The sequence below is a fragment of the Chionomys nivalis genome, chromosome 10, assembly GCF_950005125.1.
Source record: "Chionomys nivalis chromosome 10, mChiNiv1.1, whole genome shotgun sequence".
Taxonomy (NCBI): domain Eukaryota; kingdom Metazoa; phylum Chordata; class Mammalia; order Rodentia; family Cricetidae; genus Chionomys; species Chionomys nivalis.
In genome coordinates this window covers 14,481,720-14,508,689 of record NC_080095.1, presented here as the reverse complement: position 1 = coordinate 14,508,689, position 26,970 = coordinate 14,481,720, and the positions used below count along the sequence as shown (strand labels likewise).

At 58.6% G+C, this 26,970-nt stretch overlaps 1 protein-coding gene across 4 annotated transcripts; it reads right to left on the bottom strand.

The window, feature by feature from the left end:
• On the bottom strand, nt 1-22,419 carry Jag2 (jagged canonical Notch ligand 2). 4 transcript variants are annotated; one of them, XM_057782395.1, is made up of 26 exons: nt 22,124-22,417; nt 21,595-21,945; nt 15,079-15,136; nt 13,363-13,614; nt 13,209-13,269; nt 9,927-10,057; nt 9,726-9,845; nt 9,494-9,607; nt 9,051-9,164; nt 8,786-8,899; nt 8,654-8,700; nt 8,366-8,539; nt 7,475-7,625; nt 7,246-7,398; nt 7,056-7,169; nt 6,729-6,842; nt 6,516-6,629; nt 6,289-6,405; nt 5,827-5,854; nt 5,657-5,742; nt 5,115-5,228; nt 4,912-5,027; nt 4,313-4,561; nt 3,507-3,638; nt 1,824-1,980; nt 1-1,665 (listed from the first exon to the last, which is right to left on the bottom strand). In XM_057782395.1, the coding sequence occupies exons 1-26, from the start codon at nt 22,187-22,189 to the stop codon at nt 1,169-1,171; spliced, it is 3,744 nt and encodes a 1,247-aa protein (XP_057638378.1). In that variant the 5' UTR covers nt 22,190-22,417; the 3' UTR covers nt 1-1,168. The 4 variants fall into 4 exon arrangements, 2 of the variants coding, with proteins under 2 accessions (XP_057638378.1, XP_057638379.1); XM_057782396.1 differs by lacking the exon at nt 8,786-8,899 and having other exon boundaries at nt 22,124-22,416; XR_009057830.1 differs by lacking the exon at nt 1-1,665 and having other exon boundaries at nt 1,838-2,609; nt 2,683-3,638; nt 22,124-22,419.
• Between the last annotated feature and the right edge of the window lie 4,551 nt (nt 22,420-26,970).

The following is a 26,970-nucleotide window of genomic DNA, read 5'->3' as shown; positions in this document are numbered from 1 at the left end:
GGCCAAAACGTTTAAGTTATTAAATCAAATATACAGAGTGATTCATTTAATATGTACATATTTACAGAAATGCACTTTCACAAGGAGGGTGGCCGGGGCCGGCAGGTGGGCAGTGGCCTGGTGCCCACGGCAAACGCTGACAGCTGGGAGGGGGTCTGTGTGAAGGCACTTGTCACAAGCTTCAATACTGCCGCCATCCCGGGAGGGAGACCGAGCAGTTGGGAAGGGCACTTCTGAAAGCACAGTTGGAGATCTCTGGAGAGTTCTGGGCAGGAGGAAGCAAGGACGGCAGGCTGGAGGGGCTAGCCAAGGCATGGGCCAGGTATGCTTGCCAGCCTTAGGCCACACCAGTGACCCCCAACCCTACTGACGAAACCACAGGCGCCACCAACAGCTATGGTAACCAGCATCACACGGGCCACCACAGGTCCCACTGACAGCCACAGGCCAGCCCAGCAGCCACTGACAGTCATGAGTGTCACGACCACAAGCCAATGGCCACAGATGTTTCTAACAGCCACAGGTCCCACTGACAGCCACAGGCCAGGCCAATTGCCACGGGTGCCACGGATAGCCACAGGTCCCACTGACATCCATAGGCCAGGCCAATTGCCACGGGTGCCACGGATAGCCACAGGTCCCACTGAGAGCTACAGCTAAGACAACAGCCACAGTCCCGCTGACAGCCTCAGGCCATACTGTCAGCCACAGGTCCCACCGAGAGCCATGGATCACACTGAAAGCCACAGATCTCACTGAGAGCCACAGCCCAGCCCACAGGTCTTGTGGGCTTTTGGGCCTCAAGCCAGAGAGAAACCCAAATGAGGAATAAAAGAGAAGATTCTGTAAACAGCGACAGCCTGTGGTAACAAACATTATACGATTTGGTGAGAACACAAACACGCCCTGCTCTCCTGCCACAGTGCGTGCGGACACGGAAACGTTACAAAAATAGCAATGATCCGAGAATACTCCGTTGTTTTCTGCCTGACAGCCATTGAATAATTTATACAAGGTTAAAGAAACGTAAAAAATAAACATTTGTTTTTTGTTTTTGGTTTTGTTTTTTACACAAAATAAAGAAACTATGCACACGGCCTTGGCCTCCTATGGTCCGGCAGGCATCGTGGTGCCGGCGAGGGTTCTGGGTGCTAGCCTGGCAGCTGGCCTACTCCCTGCCAGCACAGTGTACATCCTTGGTGCTTCTGACCGCACGGTTGTCCACTTTGGGCCCTGGAGCCCAGCAGGCTGGCCTTCCCAGGGAGCAGCTGGGGTCTTTGGTGAATTTGTGTGAGAGGAACTTCTCTGCCTCCGGAGAGTCCCCATCTCCACGGCCCAACTCCTCATCCTCCTCGTCCTCCCCAACAGCCCTGTGGCCAGCTGGCCCAGGCAGTGCCTCGCCTGCCCTGCGGGGTGGCGGTGTGAAGTTCTTGCACTGATAGAGTACGTCCTTGTGGCCCCCAGTGCCCAGACCACTGCTGCCTGGCCGCTCAATGGGGTTGCGGATGGGATTGAGCGGGGCCCACTGGTTGTTGGCACTCTCATCCCGTGGTAGCCGGCTCCTCTCACGCTCTTTCCTGCGCTTTCGTGTCCACCACACGCAGATAACAACGCAGGCAAGCCACAGCACACTGAACACACTGCACAGAACAGGTACCAACAGACCTAGGTGGAAAGAGAGGCAGTAAGCACCCCAATGTCCCTACAGTTTGGTTTCTAGAAGGGAGCTAGATGGCAGCAGGAACCTCATCCCTCTGAGAAGCGTCTACCTGGCAGATTCCCACTGGCCTGGAGTCTGGGAGCCCCCCACTTCCCCAGCTCACCTGTGGAAGAGCCTCCCAAAACAACTGTTTCCACTTTGACCTCGGTGACGGCCAGCAGCAGTGAGCTGTTCCCTCGCTGAGTGATGGCAGCCACGATGGCATGGGCTGTGCTCTGGATCAGGCTGCTGTCAGGCAGGTCCTTTGCAGGGCTGAAAGACTGCAGTGGGGAATGACACTGGGGACAGCCCAGAGGTATTCTCCCGGGCGCCTGCCATGGCCACCGCCCAAACCCTGACCAGTTCCCAGCCAGATGCACAGAGGGCTGCCGTAGGGAGGACTGAATGTGCGCGAAGCCACACATGGCAAGGACCTCAGAGTCTGGAGACCAGGAAATGGGACGTTCACTGAGGTCGGATCTTGATGCAGGATGCACCCACAAGACACATTTAGGGAGTGGCCCAACCCTCACTATCAAACGCCTGTATCCTGCATGGGGACAGCTGACCTTACTCGGACCATTCAGCTCCCAGATCTGCATGCTCCTAAGAGCTACAACAACAAAACCGGCCCCCACTTCTACCTCTACCTGTGTGCCCCCACCTCTACCTCTACCTGTGTGCCCCCACCTCTACCTCTACCTGTACGCCGCACACCTCTACCTCTACCTGTGTGCCCCCACCTCTACCTCTACCTGTGTGCCGCACACCTCCATCTCTACCTGTGTGCCCCGACCTCTACCTGTGCGCTGCACACCTCCATCTCTACCTGTGTGCCACACAACTCCATCTCTACCTGTGCGCTGCACACCTCTATCTCTACCTGTGTGTCCCACACCTCTACCTCTACCTGTGTGCCCCCACCTCTACCTCTACCTGTGTGCCCCCACCTCTACCTCTACGCTGCACACCTCTACCTCTACCTGTGTGCCGCACACCTCTACCTCTACCTGTGTGCCCCTACCACTACCTGTGTGCTGCACACCCACCCTGGCACCCTACCTGTACCCAAGGCATTTCTTTCCTCTCTCCCTGAATACTGTGCCCCTTCATCACCACACACCACAAGGCTACTCTGATCTCCTGCCTCACCCTCCCCTTGGCTAACAAGCACCCCTGCCACCTCAAGATGCTTCTTTTAGGGATAGCTCCAGAGCATCCTCTCCAGCCTCCTTCCACAAACCAGGGATCCTACCCGAGAGCCAATGTTTGCAGCTTCAGAAGCCAGGCAAAACAAACCCTGATCATGCAACTTCTGAAACTCTTACTTCCCGCTTGTCTAGTCCTCGTCTTGTCATTTCTGCCTCTGTCTCTGCCCTGGGCCTGTCAAGGCCTTTGTCCAACCCTGCCTTCCATACCACACAGTCTGCACTGCCTCACCTAGACAAACTCCCTGTGGGCCCCACTGGGCTCTAGAGCATTTCTCCTAAGAGAATCCCATCTCACATTCCTGATGCCTTTCCTGTAAGCAGCTGAGCCCGTGGACCGTCTGACCACAGACCACCTCCACACCCTGGTGCTCTTCTCTCCTACAGCTCTGACCCTGCTGCTCTGCTGCTGTCCAAGTAGATGCATTTCCCGCGTGGCCCCACTCAGCGCAGAGGTGCCCAGGGGTGCCAGATCTGGGTCCTTCCTCAGTTCCCCTGCTCCTTGTCTCCATTCTGCCACGTAAACGCCTCTTCTCCTCACACTTGCCACTGAGGGCTTAGAGGCCTGCTCAGGACAGGTCTCCAGACATACTACTCACCACAGCCACCTCCACAGCAGTGGCCCCTGAGGACGCACGGTCACAGAGCAGCAGCAGGAGACGGTCGCGTGCCACTGCCCTCGTGGCAGGCAGGGCTCGGATTCCAGAGCAGATGGCGCCCACGGTGGTGCCCTGGGAAGACAAGCAATAGGTTAGCGGAGCCCAAGGGCAAGATCTGAAGTCGCTCATCTCTCTCTGTTGGTGGGGGCTCCCCACCCCATTCTTTTTTTTTTTTTTTTTTTTTTTGGTTTTTCGAGACAGGGTTTCTCTGTAGCTTTGGAGCCTGTCCTGGAACTCCCTTTGTAGGCCAAGCTGGCCTCGAACTCCCAGAGATCCGCCTGCCTCTGCCTCCCGAGTGCTGGGATTAAAGGCATGCGCCACCACCGCCCGGCTCCCCACCCCATTCTTATCTGGAGGTAATGGTAGGAGCTTAGGGGAAAAGCAGGGGTTGACAGGATGGGCATCATGGGTTCCAAGCTCCTTTGTTCTTGGAGACAGGCAGAGTATCTCTAAACAGCCAGAGGACAAGGCTGGGACACAACCAGAAACAGTCTACCAGGTAAAGTAGAATGGCCCACAGCACCCCTGCAGGCTAGGTCCCTGGGATGCTGGATAAGCAGGCAGCCCAGGCTAGACCTTTACTCTCCCCCTCTTACCCAATAGTCCCTGAGCTCAGTGCTTCCATGTGAGCCTGCTGGTGGCCATCTGGACAACCATGGGCTTCTGAACTTACGGGAGCTGAGCTATGATAAGGCGATCACTCTAGAGGTAAGTTCTGGAATCCTGGGTCCCCCAGAGCCACTTACCTTAGGTACTTGGTCATGGTTAAAGTGCAGTGTGAGGCGTGCACAATTGTTGTCCAAATGGGTGGTCCGTGGCAGGCAGGGGGTACTGGGTAGTGGGGGTTCCTCAGCTGCACACTCCCCCCAGTTCTCACAGGGTGGCTGCAAACACTGACCCAGGGCCTTCTCCTGGCACTGCTGCCCCAGTGGGCACTGGGCATTCAGAGCATTGGGCTGGCCAGACAGCAGACAAGGTTTCCATCCACACCACACCTGGAAAGACACATGGGAATGTGGAATCACAGGCAGGTACAGGCAGCTCATGAAGGTAAAATATGGTTGAGTCAGTGCGTCTCCAGTGTCTCCACCACTCAGGGTCCCTAGGGAGGCAAACAAAACTCCACCCCAGAAATGACTTTCTGTCTAAGCAGAAAGAGCTAGGCAGAGCCTGGGATGGGCTCAACTTCCCTAAGTGTACAGAGAGAGAGGTAGGCCCAAGGACACCCCCCCCCCCGCTCCAGTTTATCCCCCTAAGATGCCCCTTATCTGCCTACACTCCCACCTCCTGCCCCAGCCTCTTGATAGGTCAGAAAGCGAGAGGGGTAGGTGAGGGGCTGGCCCACCTTGCTACAGTCCCGGTGGCCGTCCAGGCAGCGGCAGCTGTTGCAGTCTTCTGTCCAGGAACTGCCATGTGGGAAGGGCATGCCCCGGGACCAGCAGGGCCTCCTGACTATGACCACTGTGGTGAGAAGGAGGAGGCTGGACAGAGTATCCGAGCACTGGAGAAAGGTCCATGCCCTGACCACCACAGTGACAGCCGGCCTACCTTCCTGGCACCTAGGGCCTGAACGACCTGGTGGGCAGTTGCAGCGGTACCCATTGATCTCATCCACACACGTGGCTCCGTAAGCACAGGGCGAGGACTGGCACTCATCAATGTCTGCAGGGAAAGTGGCTATGTGTTTCCTAGCGCAGGCTAGCACCCCACACAGGGACCAGGATGTGGGAGCCTCAGGCCACCTGACCCACAGTCATTGTCATTCTGCCAGTCTAAAGCCTTCTAACCTGCAGCCCTTACCCTCCTCCGTCTGCCTCTGTGCGCCACTCTGAGAGGTGGCCACACCCACAGAAACATCCTCACAGTCGAGTGAGCATGAACATTCCAGCCTGTAGTAGCCCATACTCCTCCTCCCAAGGTACAATCAGCTCTTCAGGGAGGAGCTAGGAACCTACAGGATAGGGCTGTGCCCGCGTAGTCTATCAGGATAAGGACGTTCATGTCTCCCAGCTCTTGATACCGAGGCTGGCTGGAGGGGCCCCAAGATAGATCCCCCCAGCCCACTCCTTCTATCCACCTAGACTGCTTACTGATACGGCAGTCGGGGCCCGCAAAGCCAGGTGCACACTCGCAGCGGAACCAGTTGACACCATCAACACAGATGCCTCCGTTGTAGCTGCAGGGGAGAGGGTGTTCATAAGGGGGATCCCCATTATGGGCCCTGCACCCCTCCCCCATCAGCCTCCAGGTTGCCACTCACCAGGGCAGAGGGTTGCAGTCATTGGTGTCTGCATTTGAGGGGAAAGACAGGGTGGTTAGTTCAGCACACATGTGCCCAGTACACATCTGCAGCAGATCTGTGTGCCTGAGGCTCATGGGTAGACACTACCCTGTCCATGCCAGCCTGGCAAAGCCAGCAGAGAAGTGCCAAGAAGGTTCAGAAGCCCCGGGCAAGCCACCGGGAGGGGCCCTATAGCTGGAATGGGACCTATTTCTCAGCATGAGCCCCAGACTGCACAGTGGCAGGTCAGGGGAGAAAGACGGACTTTGCAGATCTGGGGTAGGGGCTGACTTAAGAATGGCAGAACAGGTTTGAGTGTGAATGGGTGAGGTGGACAGGTGGAGGAGTATGCCTTCCAGGCAGCTGTAAGAAGGGATGAGAAGCTGGGTGAAGCTAAGCAGGACCCACCGGCCTCCCCCACCTGAAACCCCTCCAGCTCACTGTGTGTGCAGGTGCGGCCCTCCCAGCCATCCCGGCAAATACAGGAGAAAGAGTCTCCACTGCCCACACAGGTGCCTCCATTCACACAGGGATTGGGCAAACAGCTGCTGTTCTTGGCTGCAAGGAGGGAGAAAGGGCTTCTTGTGACGCCTAGGCGGACCCCAAGACAGGTAAGAAAGGCAGCCTAGGGCCCCCCCAAGTCATGCTGGGCTGGGTAGGAACCTCACCAATGGTGCAGGTGCTCCCCTTCCAGCCTGGAGGGCAGGCGCAACGGAAGGTGTCGCCACTGTCGTAACACGTGCCACCATTGCTGCAAGTGTAGGCGTCACACTGGAACTCACCTGCAAGCACATGGCTGCTCAGCAGGCTGGTCACACTGACCACAGCAGGGTCCTGGCGGGCAGCCCCCTCCACTCATTTGCAGGGACCCAGGCACTCACGGGAGTGGCAGGTCTTGCCCTTCCAGCCATCGTCGCAGGCACAGTAGAAGTCATTGACCAGGTCATAGCAGCGGCCGCGGCTGTGGCAGGGGTCGGGAAGGCAGTCGTTGGGATCTGGGGGGAGGACGCCGGTCAGCAGGGGTCACCGGCGCTGGGGAGGGCTTCATGGAGAAGAGCAAGAGCTGGGCCCAAGCACGTGGGAGCCTGGGATTCCACCCCATGACTTCAGGCCCATGCATATAATGCTGAGTAGGTCATAGGGGTGAAGCCAGGCCTTAGCCAGTGGGGCAGTCCGGGGAAGGCAGGCGTGCAGGAGTGCACACTCACTGATGTCACAGAGTTCGCCTTCCCAGCCACTGGGGCAGAAGCAGCGGAAGGAGTCCACTTCATCAATGCACGTGCCCCCATTGCGGCAGGGCTGGCCCATGCAGTCGTCAATGTCTGTGGGAGAGGATGGTGAGCTGTCCCCGTGGCTGGCCAGCTTGTCCCCACCCCACCGACTCTGCATACCACTCACTCTCATGGCAGTAGGTGCCTGTGAAGCCGCTGTCACAGATGCAGGAGAAGTTTCCCCCGGGCAGGCTAACACAGTGCCCGTGAGGGCCGCAGATGCCAGAGGGCGCCACACCATGTGCCCTGGACCCTACCTCAAACCCGCAGCCATCAATCACTGTGGGAAGGAGATGGGCAGGGATCAGATCCAGCTCCGTCTGGGTTCCCACCCCGCCTGGGGCTGTGTTCCACACCTCTGCATGCCCCGCCAGGGCATGTCTCCCTGGGCACCGAGCAGTTCTTTCCACCAAAGTCTTCTGGGCAGGCACAGTAGTAGTCACCCTCAAGGTTGTAGCAGCGAGCACCATTGAGGCAGGGGCTTGGCTCGCAGAGATCCACATCCGCCTAGAGGTAAAGGAGGGTATCCAACTGTCAGAGTCCAGCTCTAGACGGAAGCACTTTTCAGTGTGGACAACCAGGCCTCAGCCTCACACCAGACAGTGCCAGGCCGAGCTTGAAGTTCCCGCCCACCCGAGAACGGTCAAGCACCATCAGCTGGACGGAAACACCTGTGAGCCTCCAGCCCCCTCCTGCCGCCCTCGCCTCCACAGCAGCCAAGCTTCCTCTGCCTCCCACAGGCAGCATCCGGCCTTGGCTCCTCCTGCTGGCAGGAAGACCAGCTTCTGACCCCCATGTTGCCAGGCTGCCCTCAGAGCCAAGAGAGGTCCTTCCCACAGCCGGCACCACCACGCTCCCTGGACCTGAAGCTAGGCCACTGCCACGGCCTCCTAAGAAGTCCACTGAGAAGGACTTCTTTTCACAAAGGTCAGAGCAAAACCATGTATGGCTCAGGACGAGAAAGATCACCCAATAGGAGAAAGGCACCCAGTCCTTCCTAGGCCCACCCTTGACCATGATGACTCCACATAATCAAATCCTTGATTCTACCTTTGGGGATCTTCTTTCAGGCCGCTTCCTTGTGTGGTCCCATTAGTGGGAGCAAAGCACACGAGACCGCGACAAAGGACGAGTCTGACTTCGGTGATACTGTGAGCCCCCTCCCAGCCTGGCTTCTGAGGACGGCGTGGGCGACACTCCCTGCACACCATAAGGTAGCTCCCACTGAAGCCCCTCCAGGTCACTACCTCACAGAACAGCCCAGAGAGGCCCCGCGGGCAGTGACAGCGGAAGCCATCCACCAGGTCCTCGCAGATGCCACCCCGGCGGCAGGGGCTGCTGGCACAGCTGTCGTACTCTAGTTCGCAGTGCCGGCCTCCGAAGCCCCGTGGGCATACACACTGGTACCCATTCACCAGGTCCTAGGTGCGTGGACAGAACAGTGGGCGGCTAAGCTTCATGCGTCCCCACCCCGTTCCTCCCCAGCCACATTCCGCCCTTCCCAGTCTCGGCAGGGCATATGGCAGCCTCCTTACCTTGCAGGTGCCACCGTGCTGACACTGCCCGTGACAATCGTTGATGTCTAGGGACAGAAAGGCACATGGCAGGGTCAGAGGGGCCCTCTGTGCGCCCCAGCCCCACCCACTGTGCCACCCACCCATACTGACTGATGTGGCAGTTGATGCCCTTCCAGCCCGGGAGGCAATCACAGTAATAGCCGCCAATCAGGTTTTTGCAAGAAAAAGCATTAAGGCACGGCTTCCCTTCACACTCATTGGCGTCTGTGAATGAGACAAGGGGAGCTGTGGGGCTCAGGCCCCACTTACCCACTGTGCCCTGCACCTGGCACCCGCAGCCCTAGCAGTACCAGCAGCAGCCGCCGCATGCACAGCACACAGTTCATGCATAGACGGCCCCCCAGGGAGCCCTTACCCAGCTGGCAAGTAGCCCCCACCCACTGCTCTGGGCAGATGCACTCAAAGCCGTCCACCTGATCCACACAGGTGCCGCCTGCTGCACATGGATTAGAGGCACACTCATCAATGTCTGTAGGGGTAAAGACAGGGAGAGAGAGAGATGTAGGGGTGTGGCCAGCAAGTAGGAGGGCGCGGTGAATGGGTATGGAATGGGCAGTGAGTGTGGGATCATTTCCAGTTAGTGTAGATGCTGGACTGTGGGTATGGGGTATGGTGGCATGGCCAGTGAGTAGGAGCATAGCCTGTGGGGGCTCAGCCCGCAGTAGGAAAGCTTGGACCCACGTAAAGGAGCAGGAACCTGTTTCGTTTGGCCAGTGTCCACAGTACAGTGGATTCAACCACTCCATCCCAACCCCTTGGGCGCTGCCCACTCTCTAAGTGGAGTCCCCAGACACTCACCAAGTGCACAGGTGGGTCCGCTCCAGCCTGACGGACAGTGACATTCAAAGCCAGATGGCACTTCATGGCAAGAGCCCCCGTTGGCGCACGGGTTGGAGGCACAGGCGTGCTCAGCTGCAGAGTCAGAGTGTAAGTAGCGTGGTACCCACCACACCCAAGCCCACAAGACCCAGAGTTCACGAGGGCACAGTCCGCTCAGCCAGGCTCCCTGAGGAGCAGCATTCCAACGTACCCCGCTCGCAGTTCTTGCCCAAGTAGCCGTCTGGGCAGGCGCAGAGGTATTGGTCAGGCTCAGCGTTGATACAGGTACCCCCATTGACACAGGGGTGGTGGCTGCCACAGTAGTTCAGGTCTGGGCACAAGGGTAGGGCTCTCAGGAACAGGCCCAGCTTCAGAGCTTAAGGCCTGGCCCTGCCCACTGCCCACCATCTACCTTTGTCACAGAGCAGGCCACCCCAGTTGGTCTCACAGTCACAGTGCCAGGGCTCCACACAGCTGCCATGCACGCAGCCAGGGTAGGGGACACACTCGTCACAGAACTTGCCCTGCCAGCCATAGCTGCACCTAGAGGACCGAGCAGTGAAGCTATCAGCTAAGCAGATGAGTATGCGGTTTGGGAGGCAAGCACAGAAGTGCCGGCCACCCCCGCTGGGCCTCGGCCTTACAGAACAGTCCCGAGCCAAGCAGGGGTTACGGCCTGCCGGCCAGCCTTACCATCACGGGCATTCCCGGCCACTGGCCGAGACGGTCAGCCCAGCTGTCCCATCATTCCTCCCTGAGCTATTCTAGGACTCAACCCTGGGCCAGGCCCCACAAGCAGGCGCCGGGAAGGAAGGCCCAGCCGGGGGAGGCCCAGGGATATAGTACCAGGTCCTGCTCACTAGGTGCTGCTGGGGCCACAGCAGCAACCAGGGTCTGAGAAGGATGAGGTGACATCAGGAGAGGTCCTGGCCACCCTGGTCCAAGGGCTGTGTGACCTTAGTGATGCCCATATCCTCACTGGTACTCAAAGGCAGAGGTTTCTCTTATTCCCAGGAAAAGTCCAACCCATGGGTTGCCTAGCCAGCCCTATGGCAGGGCCACAGTGAGCAGGGTAGAGTCCAAAATGTGAAGCTGAAGATCTCAGATGAGGCCAGAATCTTAAGATCTGACTCTGCCCATACTGTGGTTAGGTTCCCTCTAGGACAGGCCCTCAGGATGTAAGTAGGTGGCCAGCAGAGAGCCAGCAGGTGAGAGGACAGGGCTCCAGTAGGCTGCCCTCTGGGTCCTGGGCAAGACTCTGGGGGCTCCTTCCTTGAAGGCTAAGGTCCTGTGGGGCAGGAATGACGTGGAGGCCACGTCACTTCCACGCTGACACCCGCCACCGGAGCTATTTTTATAGAAGGAAAAACCACAGCCCTTCCTGAGCTGCCCTGGAGCCACGCACACAAGCAGTTATCAGCTCAGCTCACCCAGGCTCACATAGGGAAACTGAGGCTGGCTCCAGGATCCAGCCCAGAATGTCCAAGGCAGGTCCACTGCAGGCCACCCATCTCTACTTGGAATCCTCTCTCCAGGTGATATGGGAGTTGGAGGGCAGGGTGGGGCTGACCAGCCTTGGGTCATCCACCAGGGAGCACCACAGCTAGTTCAGAGCCCAGACCCTGTGGAGTCCCAAGGGCGAGGTCTCCACCCTGGGCGGGCCATCCCACACCAGACCCCACCTTGTGGCTTTCCTGCCAGCAGTTCCAGGGCCTGGAGAGGGTGGCAGGAAAGCCCAGCCATCTCCGCAGTAGCATCCGGTTGGGGAGGGGTGTCCTCTGCTGAAACCTGAGCCCTGGACAGCAGGAGGCCATTTGGCCTCACCCTCTGGCCCAGGGAGAGGCGGGTGGCACTCACCTACTGCCCCCTACCCTGGCTTTCTATCCCAGCATGTCTGTCTGTGTGCTACCCACAGTCTTTCTGCATTGTAGGGAAACTGGCTTATCTTTCATGTCCTCCCACCCGGCACTGACCACACAAGGATGCTGGTACAGCCGTCGAGGTAATATAATTCACCTTGGGCCAAGGAGTAGGTGTGGGGTTGAGGGCAGGCTCCTATGTCTACCACCAGCGGGCCACATCTGCCTAGAACTCATGCCCAACTCCAGCACACTGCTCAGAGACAGGCTGGAAAAGACTACACCAGGCAGAGAGCTATCCCCACGGTCAATTTCTGCCACCCATCCCACCCTCCCTCCCTCTTAGGATGAAGTTCCTAGAGAGAGGTACCGGCCCATCCTGGGCCGGGTACTCCGCACACTGCCTCAAATGTTGCTAACACCGAAAGCACAGTGCGCACAAGTGACACTGGGGGACGCTCCACTGCACATCCATCTTTTTGCCCTGGGACCAGCCTGGCTGCTGTTGGCATCACCACCCAAGCCAATGCCACCACGCCCCTCCCGAGTCCATCTCAACTCCCCACCCCCTGGCCATCTTGTCCAGACTAGACAGCATAGGCCTGCATAAGTCCCTTAACTCCACGCGCTTCACTGCCCCCATCTGAATGGCACATGACGAATACCCATCCCTCAGAGGTAGCCAGGGATGAGACCAGGGCAGCAGGAGGGCCCAGGCAGGCCTACTACCATGGCTCCACTAGTCTGAGAGTTCCTCATCACCCCCTTTTCCTACATCCTCCAACACCCTGAGCCACCTCCCTAACTCAACACCTGAGAATGCCAACTTTAGCTCTACTCTCTGCCCTCTAATTTGACCTCCTTACCCCCACACTGCTTCACAAGCCTCAGAGGGCTTCTACTGTCGAAGCTTCAGGACCCCCTTATGGCGTCCCTTTGACTCTAAGTCCCTTGTCAGACCCCTTGCCAGTACCCGTCTATGTTCCCAGCCTCTCCCCTCCACCTGACCATTGAGCTGTAAGTATAACCTAGAATCCACACGCTCTACTGCCAGAACACTTTTTTTTTTTTTTTGATTGACAGCTCTGGCTGTCCCGGAACTCACTCTGTAGACCAGGCTGGCCTCGAACTCACAGGGATCTACCTGTCTCTGACTCCTGAGAGCTGGGAATAAAGGGCCACCCTGCCCCGTCCAAAACACACTTTTTTACACACACTGGCCTGCCTCCCCCACAGCTATCCCTACCTCAGCCACCACAGCTGCACCGTTCAGTAGCTCAAGCTAGCAGGTTTGCAGGTCCTTCTCCACCCCAGTCGTCCTCTGACCCCCCACCAAATCCCAGCCCCTCAGCATGTCCACCCTGCTTGCCCAGCACTCTCCCGTTGTGGCCTCCCGTGCATCTTCTTCCTCACTGGCACCTATGAGGTTCTTCCCACACGGTGGTTGTGTGATCTCCTCCTAAGCCTGCAGCCCTCCCTCTGCAGCGCTGTGTCAGTCTCTCTCACTGGCATGCCATTGTGACTCCTCATGCTTACGCCACATTTGTCCACACATACACCTCTGCCGTCTGGTGGTGGGACCACCTGACCATCCTCTGTTGTCCCCTTCTAGCTGCCCTATGGGGAAAATGTCACTCTACATACCACACGCTCAGGACAACACTGCCCCCTTCACGGCCACAAGCTCCGTAAGGGCAGGGTTCTAGTTCTGCTCCACAGTATCTGACTTCCTACACGAAGCACCATACTCCATGGCCCGCTAATGCCTGTAGGTTGCCCCAGCTGCTGCAGGCTCAACAGCAACTCGGGTAAAGAAGGGCAGGCGTGGTGCTCACCTGCACTCCCCAGGCACGGTGCATCCCCCGTGGAGCAAATTACACCCTTGTTTACACACGGCTGGAAGAGAGGGGCAGAGAGAGAGGCACAGCTGCAGCCAGTCATGCTGGCCCTGTGCATGCCCACTTCCGCCCCACATGGGGCAACCCTCACCTTCTTTGCACTCCTTGCCCATCCAGCCATCCATGCAGGCCTTGTTTCCATACTGGTCGCAGGTGTAGTGGCCGAAGAAGTCGTTGCGGGGCCGGCAGAACTTGTTGCAGGTAGCACTGTAGTAGTTTTCGTCACAGCGTACTCGGATCTGAAGCTCCAGATGGGCCACGTGGCCGCTGAAGTGCAGGCTCTTCCAGCGGTCCTCAGGGTTGATCATGCCGGCATGGGATACCCGCTCAATCAGCAGCTCCTCTTTGGGAGCAGCAGAATCAGCCAAGCAGCATTGGCTACCCGTCAGTCCCCAGGAACACAGCATAGGCCTACCAGGCAGCTTTAGGGGCAATGGGGCAGCCAGGCAGAGGAAGGCTGCCACCCCTGCAGGAGCCAGGAACAGAGGGCAATGGAGACACTGTCCTGGCCCCCATGGGAAGGCTGGGCCAGAAGCTCTAACCAAGGGCTCGGAAAGCTAGCACTCCCGTTCTACCATCACAAAGACAGGGTGAGAAGGGCTGCAAGTTCTAACTTTCCCAAACCCACTGAGTACCACACCAGTTTGGGTTACCATTCTCTCTTCCTTCCTGTACTGCATCCAGCTTCCAAAAACACCCTAGTGATCCATCTTAAACAGGATTCTGGGACCCATTCACAGGTCCTGACCTGCCTGGCAGTTGGACCTCCCAGTACACGGAAGCACTCCCTGAGCAGGCTAGAGAGCTCCTTCCACTGTTGCCTGGGATTTCTATGGCAGCTGCTCACACAGCGCTCCTGTTCCACTTTCCCCGTTTCATTAGTACAGGTCCAGCTGGGCACTCAGTGCCCTAAGCTAGAGCTCTCCTAGTGGGCCCTATGTTTGTCATGGCCCCTGATTGCCTTCCTTGGGCCTTGGCTGACCCTGAGCTCCTGATCTCCCTGTTCACATATCCTTGGCAACATCCCTGGTGGACCTGGGTTTCATCCCGATCATCACGCATTGCTGTGGAAGGTCTCAAGGGGTACATTTGACCATAACCGCAGGTCCAAGCCATCAGTCACCCTGTGCCTCCACATTCGAGAACAGCCAGAGTCCCTTAGTCCCTCAAGCTGCCTGTTTCAGCCTCCTTGTCTTGATACACACACCATCCTCTTTGCTGGCCTCAACTTTGGCCTTGCAGACTCTGTCCACATTGCAGCCTGAACAATCCATCCCCAGCAAAGAGGACAGCATCCTCGCTGGCCCCGAAGTCTGCTTGATCTGATCCCCTCGTCCCCCCAACCGCAGGAACTCCACCTAGATCTTCAGATCCTGCCTCTGGGCCTTTGCAGTCTGTTTACTCTCAGCCTGAGATGCTTCCCTATCTGACAATCTCTACTTCATCACTAAGGTCTGAGATGACCCCCACCACACATACACACCATCACGGGACAGTCAGTCGCCACAAAGGCAGAGAAGCATTTGAGGCTATCCCATTCCACTGTGTCTTCCAACATGGGCACCAAAAGAGTACACTGAAGATACCGGGAATAAAGGGACTGTACACACAGCTCTGCAAAGCCACAAATACGAAGAGCTCCTTACACCAAAACCATTGTATGAGTCATTGCCTCCAACAGACAGAGAAGCACAGGCCTGGCCACAGGCACTTTGGACCAGTGGGCCAGTTTCCCAGCATCTTGGGGAAAGTCTTGCTGACAGCTTCCCTCCACCTACCCACTCCCCCCAGTACAGGGCACACTCACCATCTGGAGTGGTGTCATTGTCCCAGTCCCAGGCCTCCACGATGAGGGTGAAAGAACGCTGCAGATATAAGGGTAACTGGTCAGGTGCCTGAGGCTCCTTCCCACCTGCTGCAGTTCTGGGGGCAGGGTGCACCCCCCAGACCCGTGGGGCTCTGGGCTGCTCAGGCCTAGCAGAGGACCTTGTCCCATGGCTCTGTGGTTCCCTTCCATCCCTATCCCCATCCACCAATGCTAGCTCATCTGCCCTACAGATCCCAGATATCCCAGCTCAAAGGCTGAAGAGTCTTCCTGGCTGCACCTCTCAGGAACCTCTGACTCCTTGATCTTGGGCCCCCACAGCCCAGCTCAGCCCCACCTGTGCAAGCTCCTGAAGTCAGCAAAGGGTGAAGGTTCAAGTACCTGTGGGGAGAGCACTCCCATTGAGAATGCATCACTGAGGTCTGCCCTGAGGTTGGAAATACGTGGTCCTGTGTATTATAGGCCCATGTGAGAGACAGTACGTAACAGTCCTCTCACCAGGCACATGGAGGTGCTTACCCAAAGGCCCAGCAACAAAATCAGCAGAGTGCATTCAGTGAGACCCATAACTATCACCCCAGGACAGAGATGAGGGGGTGTTCCTTGCTGTATAGGTGGGGGATACTGAGGCTCAAGAGATGCTGTGCTGGGTTCAGCCTCAGCACCATAATCATGGCCAGCCCCACAATCTGTCCCTCCTGCCCCAGGCCATGATGATGAGTGCTGCTGTTAGTTGTCACCTTGGCAACAGAAGACCTGCCCCTGTGAGGGAGTGGCCTGAGCCCACCATGCCTTGTCCCTTGGGCAACCCTTTCTCTGCAGCCGGGCTACACTGAGGAAATTCATGATTTTCTGGATGGCCGAGACTCCCACTGGTCATTCCTTGGCTCCCAGACCCTCCCCTCAGACCCACTGGAGCCTCCCATCTAACCTGGTCTAGGCCCTAGGCTTTCTAGAACTCCCCATGCAGCCTGCCAGACCCAGCCTACTGGACAGACAGGAGAACCTGTCCTGTTCCCTGTCTGCTGGCACCTCAGCATGGACACCCTCCCTTCCTACTCTGGCACCTCCTCTGAGCACCTGTCCATAGACATAGGGCCCATGCCACTGTGAGCAAGGCCAAAAGCAGAGTGCCACTGGTCCCCTCCAGAAATCTTCTTGGTTCCGCGAAGCCACTACCAGGTTTTTCAATGTTATCACTTAAGTTCTCCTTAAACTCCCTTCCCCATTCCCACTGTGACTCCCATCCCAACTGCTCTTTCCACTGGCCTCTCGGCAACCACTGGGCCTCCCAGTCCTATCCACAGAAGCCTAAGAACCCCCCACGTGCTACTCTCCTCCGCCAGGATGCAGAGCCTTCTCGCTTCACTCCAGCACACAACCCTAGCTGCCTGGAAAACCATCCTCAGGGCCGCCATTTATCCAAGTCTACTTCCCTGGTGCCAAGCTGGGCTCCCAGCCCCTTCCCAGGCCTTCCCTACCCCGTTTCTTCAGTTTCCTTCACCCACCTACTCATTCGCCTGCAGAGGACAGTGCAGAAATGTCTACAGACGGAGCCAGAGAAAGTAAGCGGCAGGCCAGGTCATACAGCCCTGAGAGAAATACAACCCAAGGCAGGAAGCACAGCAAGGAAGAAGAATGAGGGCCAGGAAGGGGGCTAAAAGGAGGGGAGGCAAGGCAGTGAGGGCCATAGCACAGGGCACCACAGACCCCACTGCAGAATCGTCACTGACTCCCTCAAAACAGGCAGCCAGTGAGATCGGAGGCTAACAGGTTTATTCTGCTCCTGGGTAGGAGCGAGGAGCTGATGGGCTGAGAGAGGACGAGGCCAGGCTGGGCCTGAGATCACGGTCATCACTGCTACAGGTCAAGCCCACCAACTAGAGGCTCTAACCACAAGGCAGACAGAAAAGCCTGGGTCTGGATTCCCTGCACACACCTGGGTTTCAGATGCACCAGGAGCACTCCCAGGAAACCCACGCCAGCCACACAGGTAGGGTTACCACCACCTCAGCCTGAGCCCAGGGCTCCAGTTACCTGCTCCCGCAGGGACACAGCCGGCCCGCCACCCAAGAGGGCCCATCGCCCGCCAGCTGGGCTCCCTACACCTGCATGGCAGGAAGTCATCCAGGGAGAACCTGAGCCAGCAGGCAGGCGGCACCTTTGGCTTCTCCCCACCTGCCACAGTACCCCCCCAGCTCTTCCCTTCCCCCAGCCTGTAGCACCGCATCCCTCACTACAAATGGTAGTGTGCATCCCTGCCTGGGAAGTCAAACCCTGCGGTTGACAGAGGAACAACGGCGCCTGGGCTGGAAGCCTGTGGGAGCTCGGAGCCTCAGAGTGAGTGGGGGCTGGGAAAGTTGGGGGGCTATGGGAAAGACAAAGAGCTACCACCTGCCCAGGTTCTCTAGAAGCAGAGAGAAAATCCAGGCCCCTCCTTCTAGGCCGCTCCTCCTGGGCCACCTGCCATGCCCCCAGTCGCAGTCCATCACCGTCTGGTCAAGCTCCAAGCCTGACTGCAAGCCCCTCACCTAGCCCTCAGACAGAGCTAAGAGGTCAGCAGACAAACACAGGAAAGGTAGGCCTGAGACCAGCTGTGCCATACCCCATAGCAAGGTACAAGGCTTGTTCTACCCAGCATCCAAATGGGGCCCTGACAGAGCACTTGCTGGCAGTGACAGAAGCCTGAAGCACAGCCATATTTCCTAAAACCAGAGCTTTTTTGGAGAGGTCTAGGCCTCTGTCACCATTGTCACCCAAGGAGTTGCAGGGAATGGCAACCTCTTCCAGGTCTCAGGATCACAGGAAGAGACAGTAGGCCACCCCATGCTGGAGCTTCGACACCATCAGACCACAGCCGAGGCCTTGCCACTGGTGCCCACCCACACACTGCTGGAGGACCCAGGCTCCATTGTGAAGAGGGAAAAGTCAATGAGTCCACTCACTCCTCATAGTCATCTGGGATCGCAGCTAGCCCAGGGTCAGGATGGGACGTGTGAACAGGGGCCAGTTCAAGCCTTCGGTCTGCTAATAAGAATTCTTTCTGGGTGTTGGAACTAAAGTCCCTCATCTCCTCATACCCAACTACCTCCAGCTCAAGCCCTTGCTGGGCCTCCCCAGGACCTCTCTCTGGCCCAGTCCACTTCCCATCCCATCCAGATAGCACAAGGACTCCTGAAAACCACAGTGACTTTCCTGCCAACCCAGATACACAGCCTCCATCCTCCTCTATCCATCACACTATAGGCCTGTTTTCCAATCACTCCTGTGGGCCAGGACCAAAGGCCCCATCCACTTCCACGTCTAAATCCTCCACTGGCCAAGTTAGCTCTTTCCACCTCCTGGCCCCCGTGTTGCTGGCTAAGAGCCCTACTTCAGCATGTACTATGCAGCCTTGAACAAACCCCCCCCAACCCACAAGGGGCAAGGTCGGGTATAGAACAAAGAACCACCTGCTCTTAGCTCCACTCAAGGAGGATGCTGGGTCTCACGGGGATGATATGGGAGGCGATGGGACTTAGGATGGGTATAGTGAGAGGCCAGTGTCCATCCCAGCTCCAGAAGACACAGAGGGCAGCATGGACCTTTGGTATACATGCAAGACACAGATTCCAGAAGAGCCCACCTGCGTCAGATGGAGCCAGGCCCTGTGTCCACACCACCAGACCTGCTCCGGTACCCTCAGTTCTGACTAGTCCCAACAACTTCCATGCCTCCATCCTAGTGGGGCAGACTTCATCTGATCACCTTGTCTTACCACCCTCAAGTACACCATGGCCCTCACACATCTAGTACACATTTGGCCGTGTGCTGGGCAGCCAGTAGGGGGAGAGGAAGGACTTGGGCAGGACGGAACCGCATTGGAAACTTCAGAAGAAAACAGGCTGGGTATCCTACAGCCTCGTCTAGCTTCAGGAGTCCCAGTCAAAAAGGCATCCCATCCATCTCAAAGGAGAGGAGCCAGGTTATAGAACTACTACCATCTCAGCAGTTCTGAGCCACAGACCCCACCTCACGTTCACACATGACCCCAGATGGGCCATCCAGCTGGCAGATGTGACAGTGCATACATCACTGGTATGCTACCAAGGAAGCAGACTGGAATAGGTCGCACCCCCGGGCTCAAAAGGCAAGGTGGTCAGGCAGAAGGCCTGCAGCAGAGACATCTCCTCTTCCGGCAGCCTTCACGAGCAGAGCCCCACCATACAGGCCAGCAACCACCTTGCTCCTCATCAGTCTTCCTGGAATGGCCATCCACCAGACCCCCAAGGAAATCTCGCCATCCTCTCAGAACCTTCTACTGCCACCTGCTCAACCCACAGAGCTCAAGCATGTGTGGTGAACACGGGCTCCCCGCTGCTAGGTATAGGCAGGCACCAGAGTCACTCCAGGGAAAACACATCTCCTGGGGCCATCTACGACACGCACAACCTGATGGGGGTTGCCGCACCTCTTCACATCTAAGAATCCACTCAAAGAGGCGCCACCACAGGTACACACTGCAGGTACGCTCTGTTACAGAGCCACAGCTGCACCCAGGACAGAGGGGGACCCGTGAGACGCCGGAGCTTGCTCCCATTCACCTTCCACACCGGCCCATCTCTCCATGAGGGCCTCCTGACACCAAGGAACCCGGTTCCCAGCTGGCCCTCACTGTTCCCAGGATCCAAATGCACCCTGGCTTACGGGACAGAGCTGAACTTGTGGCAAACCAAACAGCATGGCCTCGGGGCTATTGCTGAAGAGCGGAAATACCAAGGAACTGGCATCACGGCACCACCTCCATGCCTGGCATCAGGTCATGCAGCGAGAGGGAAGAAGGGGAACCAGAACTGTCCCCCAAACACGGGATACCCTTTAACCCCAACCCTCCATCCAGGGTAGAAACCTGCCCACTCCTTGGGCATTTGAAGGAACCAGCTGGGGACAGAATGAAGGAAGTTAAAATGTCCTCAACACCAGGTACCCAGACTCCAAAGAAGGCAAGGGCCTGTCCCATCCCGTACCACACCAACCGGCTGGACAGCAGGGCAAAGAGCCACAAGGGACACGCGTTGGCCCGCCACATTCCTCCAGGCCCTCCCTGCCCCCACACCCACTACTGCCAACTCGAGCAGAAAACACATCCTCAGGTAGCGATTTGGAGCCACGCTGGCTTGGGCCCAAGTACAGATGACAGGCTGTTGGCCCTGCTCAGACCTGCCTGCTGTGCTGCTGTGGGGGCGAGGGGGGCAGGGCAATAGTAACTGCCTAGGGCCCCTCCCATGCCTGCCCGTGCCTTTTTCATTTCAGGGACACATTTCCTATCACGAGCCCCCAGGGTCAAGGATACCTGACTAGGCATGGGAATGGAGGATACCCTGCATATGGAGCAGGAGCCCAGGAAAAGATAAAGATGGAGGCACATGCTGGGTGGCCTGGGATGAAAGGGATGTCCAGGGCTCAGAGAAAGGGCAGAGCTGGCCCCCAGCTCCAAGTCTCTTTCAGGACCACGTCACTAGGCAGACACATTCCCATGGCTCTTGGTAGCTGAACACCCAGGAAAGCTCTTCAATCACTGCCTGATATCCCACTCCATTCCCTAGTCACAGACCTGCAGCTCGACCCACGCCAGTTGTTCTTGACCTGGTTCTCCAAGCTATGTCCACATTCACTGCCCCTACCTAATTCCATACCTGCAGACAATCAGGTGAGAGTATGAGCTGGGACCAGAAAGTGAACAAAAGCGAGCACCATAACGCTCCCGGCTCCCAGGCCTTTCTGCCACAGGCACGAGGCCTGTCTCCCCCTGTTGCTGGATCCCCATCACCCTTCTTAGCATGCCCAGGCTTGGGTTCCTGCCTGACCTGGCCACCCCTAAGCTGAAACTAACAAGCAAAATAAAACATCCACAAACAGCGGTGCCACAGAGGGCTACAACTTGGAGCCTAGTTAGTGTCTCTTCCCTTTGGGAGGGGTGGTCTTTCCATCTGTAGCAGCTTTTGCCAACACACACACATCAGGTCATCCCTGCGCAGGTCCCAGGCGCCTGTCCGTGCCCCCCGGGCATCCAGGAAACTGCAGGGCAGGAGCAGGCTGGCCGCGGGCCCGGACGGCTCCGCCAGGGCCTGCCCCAGACCAGCCCCAGCACGCGCAGCGCACATGCCTGCGCAGCCTGCCGGGCCGCAGGCGCCTCGCACCTCCCCACGCACAGACACGCGCAAAGCAACGTAGGCACACTCCGAAGACAGCCGAGCACGCAGACCCTGGCCACCCCGCCTCGCCGCGACCCCAAGTCCTTCGCCCCCACCCCCGGGTACCCCGCGCGCCCACGTGGCTAGGCGCGAACCTGTCCGCAATAGCACGCACCCCAGGCCCGCCCGTTGCGCGGCGCCCCCTGCCGGCCCCGCCCCGTCTGGGCGCGCGCCGCCCGCACCCGCGCGGCCGCAGGTGCTGAAGGGACCGCGGCGGGCGCCGAGGCGCGCAGGGAAGCTGAGTGCGGGGGAGGGGCGCACGTACCGGCCAGGCGAACTGAAAGGGAATGACGACGAGCCCCGGGTCCTGGTGGCCGCCGGTCCGAGACCGCGCCCGCGCTCGGTCCCCCGCAGCGCCCGCCGGCGGCAGGTAGAAGGAGTTGCCACCCAGCACGGGCGTGGCGCCGTAGCCGTAGCTGCAGGGCCCCGTGGGCGTCACCTTGGCCTGGTACTCCTTAAGGCACACGCGCACGTACGTGTCGCACTCGTCGCGGCCGCAGCCCCCCGCGCGCGTCGTCCGGCCGTCACCGTCACAGCAGGCGCCGCTCAGCAGCTCCCCGTTCACGTTCCGCAGAGCGCTCAGCTGCAGCTCGAAATAGCCCATGGGCCGCGCCGCCTAAAAATAAGGCAGCGGAGAGTGCAGGGAGGCACGGGCCGGGGTCGCCTAGCCTCCGCCCCGCCCCCACCCTCGCGCAGTTCCTAGGGATCCGGGCGGCCGCTTGCGCGTCGCCCGGCCCCGAGGAGCGGCCCGGTGCGCCCCGTCCGCGCCCGTCGCCGCCGCGCGCCCCGCTCACCTGCACGCACAGAAGCAGCAGTAGTAGCAGCCGCCCAGGCAGGCGCCCCCAGCCGCGTGCCCGCATCGCCGCCTCGACCCCGCCCGCGGCCCCGCCGCCGCCGCCGCCGCCGCCCGCGCCCGCTACGGCCGCCGCGCCGGCCTCCAGTGCCCGCCCGCCCTCCGAGCCCGGCGGCGCACAGGCGGCAGCGGCCGCACAGGCGGCGCGGGCGGGGTCGAGCAGTGCGCGCGGGCTGCGCGGCGGGCGTGCAGGGGAGGCGGCGGCTACGGCTCGCTACGGCCGCGCTCCGGCGGCCGGCCCGGCTCCCACCCGGCGGCGGCGGCGACGGCGGCGGCGGCGGGTCCCGGCCTCGGCTCTGCGCGCCCGCGCTCCAGGCACCGCAGCCAACAAGTTCGGGGCGAGACTGACAGCTCGCTCGCCCATTCGTCACCCGCGCACCTGCATATTCATGAGGGGGCGGGGCCTCGCCGTGGGGTGGGGCTGTGGGGGGGTGCTGGGGGCTCCCTGGGCTTTAAAGGAGGCGAGGGCGCGGTCTGCGCGCCGCGCGGCAGGGCGCGGGGCCACCGAGCTGTGGCTTCTCCTGTGCCCAGGCTCGCTGAGGTGTGGCCTTTTCGGCTCCAGAATTCACGCTCGGGTTAGCAGCCTAGGAGTGGGGCGCCCCCTGAGGTCACCGTCATGGTCCCCACCCATCAGAGCGCAGCTAGTCTCGCTCTGCCCTTTGGTCCCAAAGGAGATGCTGCCTGCTGAACGCATCAGGATTTTGCCCCCATGCAGGGCGGGTGGGGCCCTGGGACCCGAGTAAGCCCAACTCCTGGTGCGCCCCCTTCCCCGAGGAATCTCCTCCGCTCCTCAGCCTCCTACCGCTTCCATGCCGGCTACAGGGGGCGCTGCTCCCCTCCGACGCCCAGCCCTCCCCTCCTCCAAGCGCACAGGTTGAGTAGTCAGTCAACAAATGTCCTTCCTGCAGGCTGTTTCCAGCTCGAAGCTGAGGTGAAGGTGGACATCGTCAGACTCTTATCTTCAAGAACTCGCCCGCCAGAGGTCCAAATTTGGGGGGAAGGAAACGAGAAGAAAGACAGTGGTCCATGTCAAGAGAGCTACCCAAAGAGGATTTTCCAGCAGTTTGGGAGTCTAGGTCACAGAGCCTAGGTATTCCACCCCTCCACTACCATCTCTTGAGCCTGTACCTAGGTGAGCACCTCCTCCACATGTCAATACCAAGGGTTCCTAGTCTACAAACCGCCTCTATTCCACTCAGCTGAGCTCTTTCCAGTGTCAATGGTAACCCTAGTGATTAGAAATCCCTGCCCTTCAAAACCCCACAACAGCTGGGTTGGCCTCTCTCCAAGGCTGCTCTCCCAAGTTTCCCCTACTGGACCAAGTCACTGCCAGAGGATCCTGGGGAAGGGGGAAGTTCTGATACAGGTGAACCAGAGGCGCAGTAGAAGCCGGCCAGGAGTAGTAGCCTCCTTCCTGGACATTGCCTGGCAGCCCACACAGGGAGCCAAGCTCCAGTTCACCTGCCCGACCACTAACGGCTCTCCAAGATCTGCAGACGCAGCAGGCCTGAAAGGATGGGCCAGCATCCCCCATACTGGCAGTGCTCCCACCCCAACCTGAGCCCAGGGAGCCAAAAGGCAGGTAGGCTAGTGTGGCGGGGGAGACATTAGCCAGGCCTGGCTACACAGAGACCCCCACTAAATAAGGGGATTGGAGCGTGTTAAGAATCTTCCTGATGTTTGCATCCTTCAAGAGACACTCCCTCTGCAGATTCATCCTCATCTTCCCTCTGACCTGGAGGCCACAGGGGACACAGGAGCCTTAGCTTCCAGTTTGCCTGTGTTCACCATCTCTCTGGGGCACCCAGCCAGGCTGTGAGCTAGGCAGCCACAGCCCTGGCCTAGCTACAGGGACCTCTGTCTAAAGGTGGATGATAGCTTAGACGTAAATTGTGACCAGCAAACCATAAGAGTGTAAAACCAAGTGCCTCCGCCCCCCACCCCCTGCCATTGCTATGAGACCCAGATGGTGGGGCAGCAAGGTAAGGAGAAGGAATGACATGCCAATGTCCTGGGACCGAAAAGAACCTGACAAGGGCTTGTGGGGACCAAATACCCAAACCAAGTGGATAGCAATGCTGCAGACTTCCTGCAGATACCAGTGGAAGTCACAGAGAGCCTGGCTGGGCTGTATCCCACATGTCTTACATTTTCAACAAGATTCCTGGTTGTGGCATAGAGGACGCAAGGGGAGGTCAGGGGGATGTCATGGTGCTGTTGAGAGTCACAGGTGTCTAGGGCAGTATCTAGGGTATCTAGGCAGTGTAGGGGTAAAGAGAGGGAGTTCAGCAGCATGAACTAGAACCCAGAGACAGCCCTGCAGTCCATCCCCGTGTGCCTCCCTGTTTCCTGCTATCAGGCAGCTGTGGGAGGACAGGCCAGCAGGCAGAGCCACGGTATGCTGACATGGGTTCCTGGGTGACTGCCTGACTCAGCCTACCCTCATCCCCACCACCCCTGCTCAGAGCTGAGGGTGCAATGGCCCAGGGAAAGATTCTTCATCAGGCTAAGACACAGGACTCACCTTGTAGGAACACAACATGCCTTGGGAAGCAGGGAGATGTGGATTAGCTCTCCCCCTCTCCTCTGTCTATCCAGGCCCTTTGTGAGTGAGACCTGGGTCTCCTTGGTTAGAACAGCTGGTGAATATTAGGTAGTATATTCAATACCTGGGTGACACCTGCCATGACCAGGTGTCACCACCACAGTGGTGACGACCTCCTGACCTCCTCTTCCTGACTTCTGGGTGCCACCACCTTACCAGGAGATGCTGAAGGTATGAAAGGTGGTCACTCGCACTGAAGTCCCCTCCCTACCCAGATTTCCGCAGCCCTCGGGCAGAATTGCCAGGGGCAGCGAACCTGCATGTGGAGAACTGTTCCCTCACATACCCTAAAAACCTTAGGCTTGCCTTCATGCTGCTCCCAGCATACTTAGGGAACCCTGACCTGACCCTGTAGGGTCAGCTGCTCTGCCTGTTCAGGAAGGCCTTCATCACCCGTTGGGCATGATACCCTTTGGCCTCCCACCTGGTGGCTCTCTCCGAGATCCCTAGCACTAAGGGTCTGGGCATGTTCTGAATGGGTGCTTAGCTTGAGCTGGAGAGGCAGAGAGGGGCCTCAGGAGCTGGCTGAAGGATGAGGCAACCCAGGATTTGGACAGAGCTGGCTGGGCTTGGGAGTGAGCTATGCTTCCGCCTATGTCCTGTGATGCTAAATATAGCGGCCAGGGAGGGGAGTTTCCGGTTACAGTCCCCCACCCCAAGCTGGGAAATCAATGCCAGCTCCATTAGAGGCAGCAATGGTGCCTGCTGACCTGCCCGCCAGCCTGCAGATCAGAGTGAGGGACTGGACTTTACCCAAGTCCAGGTGTCCTGACTCCTAACCCATCCTCCAGACTGCCAGAGCCCTCCCCTACTCTGCCCTTCAGAGAGCGAACATCCAAGGGTAATCCTGAGGGTCACAGGATTCTGATGGTGGGCATCAGGCATGGCCGTGGCTGGATATACTCCTGTCCTGGGACCATCAGGGTGAACCTAGGTCACTATGCCCCCCACCCCCCTGTATTTAGCTCCTGTGGCTGCTTGTCTGGCTGGGCCCCACCTAAATTGCTACAAACATTTGCATACAGGTGGTGTTATCTGAGCAGTCCACAGTCACAACCTCCTCAGGGTGGTGCCTCAATGTCACACCCACCTGGGGCAGAGGGGCAGGGTGAAGCCGGTGCCCTCCATCCTCCATGGCAGGACAGGGGGCTGTAAGAGGACAAAGGGCCCCTCACCCACCTCAGCATCCCTATCTCAATGTCTACATTAGGATTCCAGCACTTCAGCTCCTGGCCTCATACAAGGGGACATTGGGACACAGAGCCCCAGGACATGCTCACAGACGTCATTACCTGGCTTCATTGTACTGAGTTAGAGAGGGGAAGGGGGCCCTTCCAGGGCCATGACCTTGGCTGACCCCCACCCCCCCAGGACGTCATAGAAGATGCTGACTCCCAAGACAAGCCAACTTACAGAACCCTTAGATGTTGTACCTTTTGCGGGGGGGGGGGGGGGGGGCGGGGCGGGGCAGGGGCGCTATGTATGTGCCTGTGGTCCAAGCAGCTGGCTAGGTGGGACAGCATGCCATTTGTCCATGTTAGGCACCCTGGGGACCTGGAGGAAGACTCCGTGCTCCTGCGTGCCTCTCACGTAGCCCCAACCTCAGGCCACAGAGCAAGGCCAGCAGCACTATAAGCCATCACATTCCTAAGGCAGTTCCACGCAAGACCAGGCCACCCACACCAAGATGACCGCAGACATTACTTATGTCCTGCAGGCCAAGTGAGGTCACATGGCCCCATAAGTCACAGAGAGGGCACTGGAGACACCAGATACAGAGTATCCCTGGCAGTGAGTTCCTGGACAGTGGCAGTGCAGTTTGAGCCCAGGCATGGCAGGGACCCTGTATGTTCCCAGATCAGGCAGTACACACTCTTTGGAATGGGCAGCACTGTGCCCATTTCCTTTCAACTGAGGCCAGGCTTAGTCTCTACTGCAGATACAACTCATGTCGTGCACAGTGAATGGTGACCCCCCTGGTCCCCTCCTGAGTTGGCTACTCTACCTGACAGTATCCCAAGCTTGTTGCACCAGCCCACCTACAGCCCCCTGCCTCCCAGAGCATCCACTTGCACAGTCTGAGGAGGAGCAGAGGGGTTTGTAAGGAGATAAGGAGGTTTTGCTACCCCTCAAGACACTGCTCCTCACCCCAGGTCATTGTGCTAAAGGCCAGTGGCCATCAG

What these genes read in the sequence shown, in the direction of transcription:
- Jag2 (XM_057782395.1), bottom strand. Translation starts at nt 22,189, where the DNA reads ATGCGGGCACGCGGCTGGGGGCGCCTGCCTGGGCGGCTGCTACTACTG. An exon ending in CAATGACACCACTCCAGATG is followed by an intron (nt 13,615 to 15,078) that starts GTGAGTGTGCCC and finishes CTGCTCCCAAAG; the next exon opens with AGGAGCTGCTGATTGAGCGG. An exon ending in GGGCAAGAACTGCGAGCGGG is followed by an intron (nt 9,608 to 9,725) that starts GTACGTTGGAAT and finishes CTGACTCTGCAG; the next exon opens with CTGAGCACGCCTGTGCCTCC.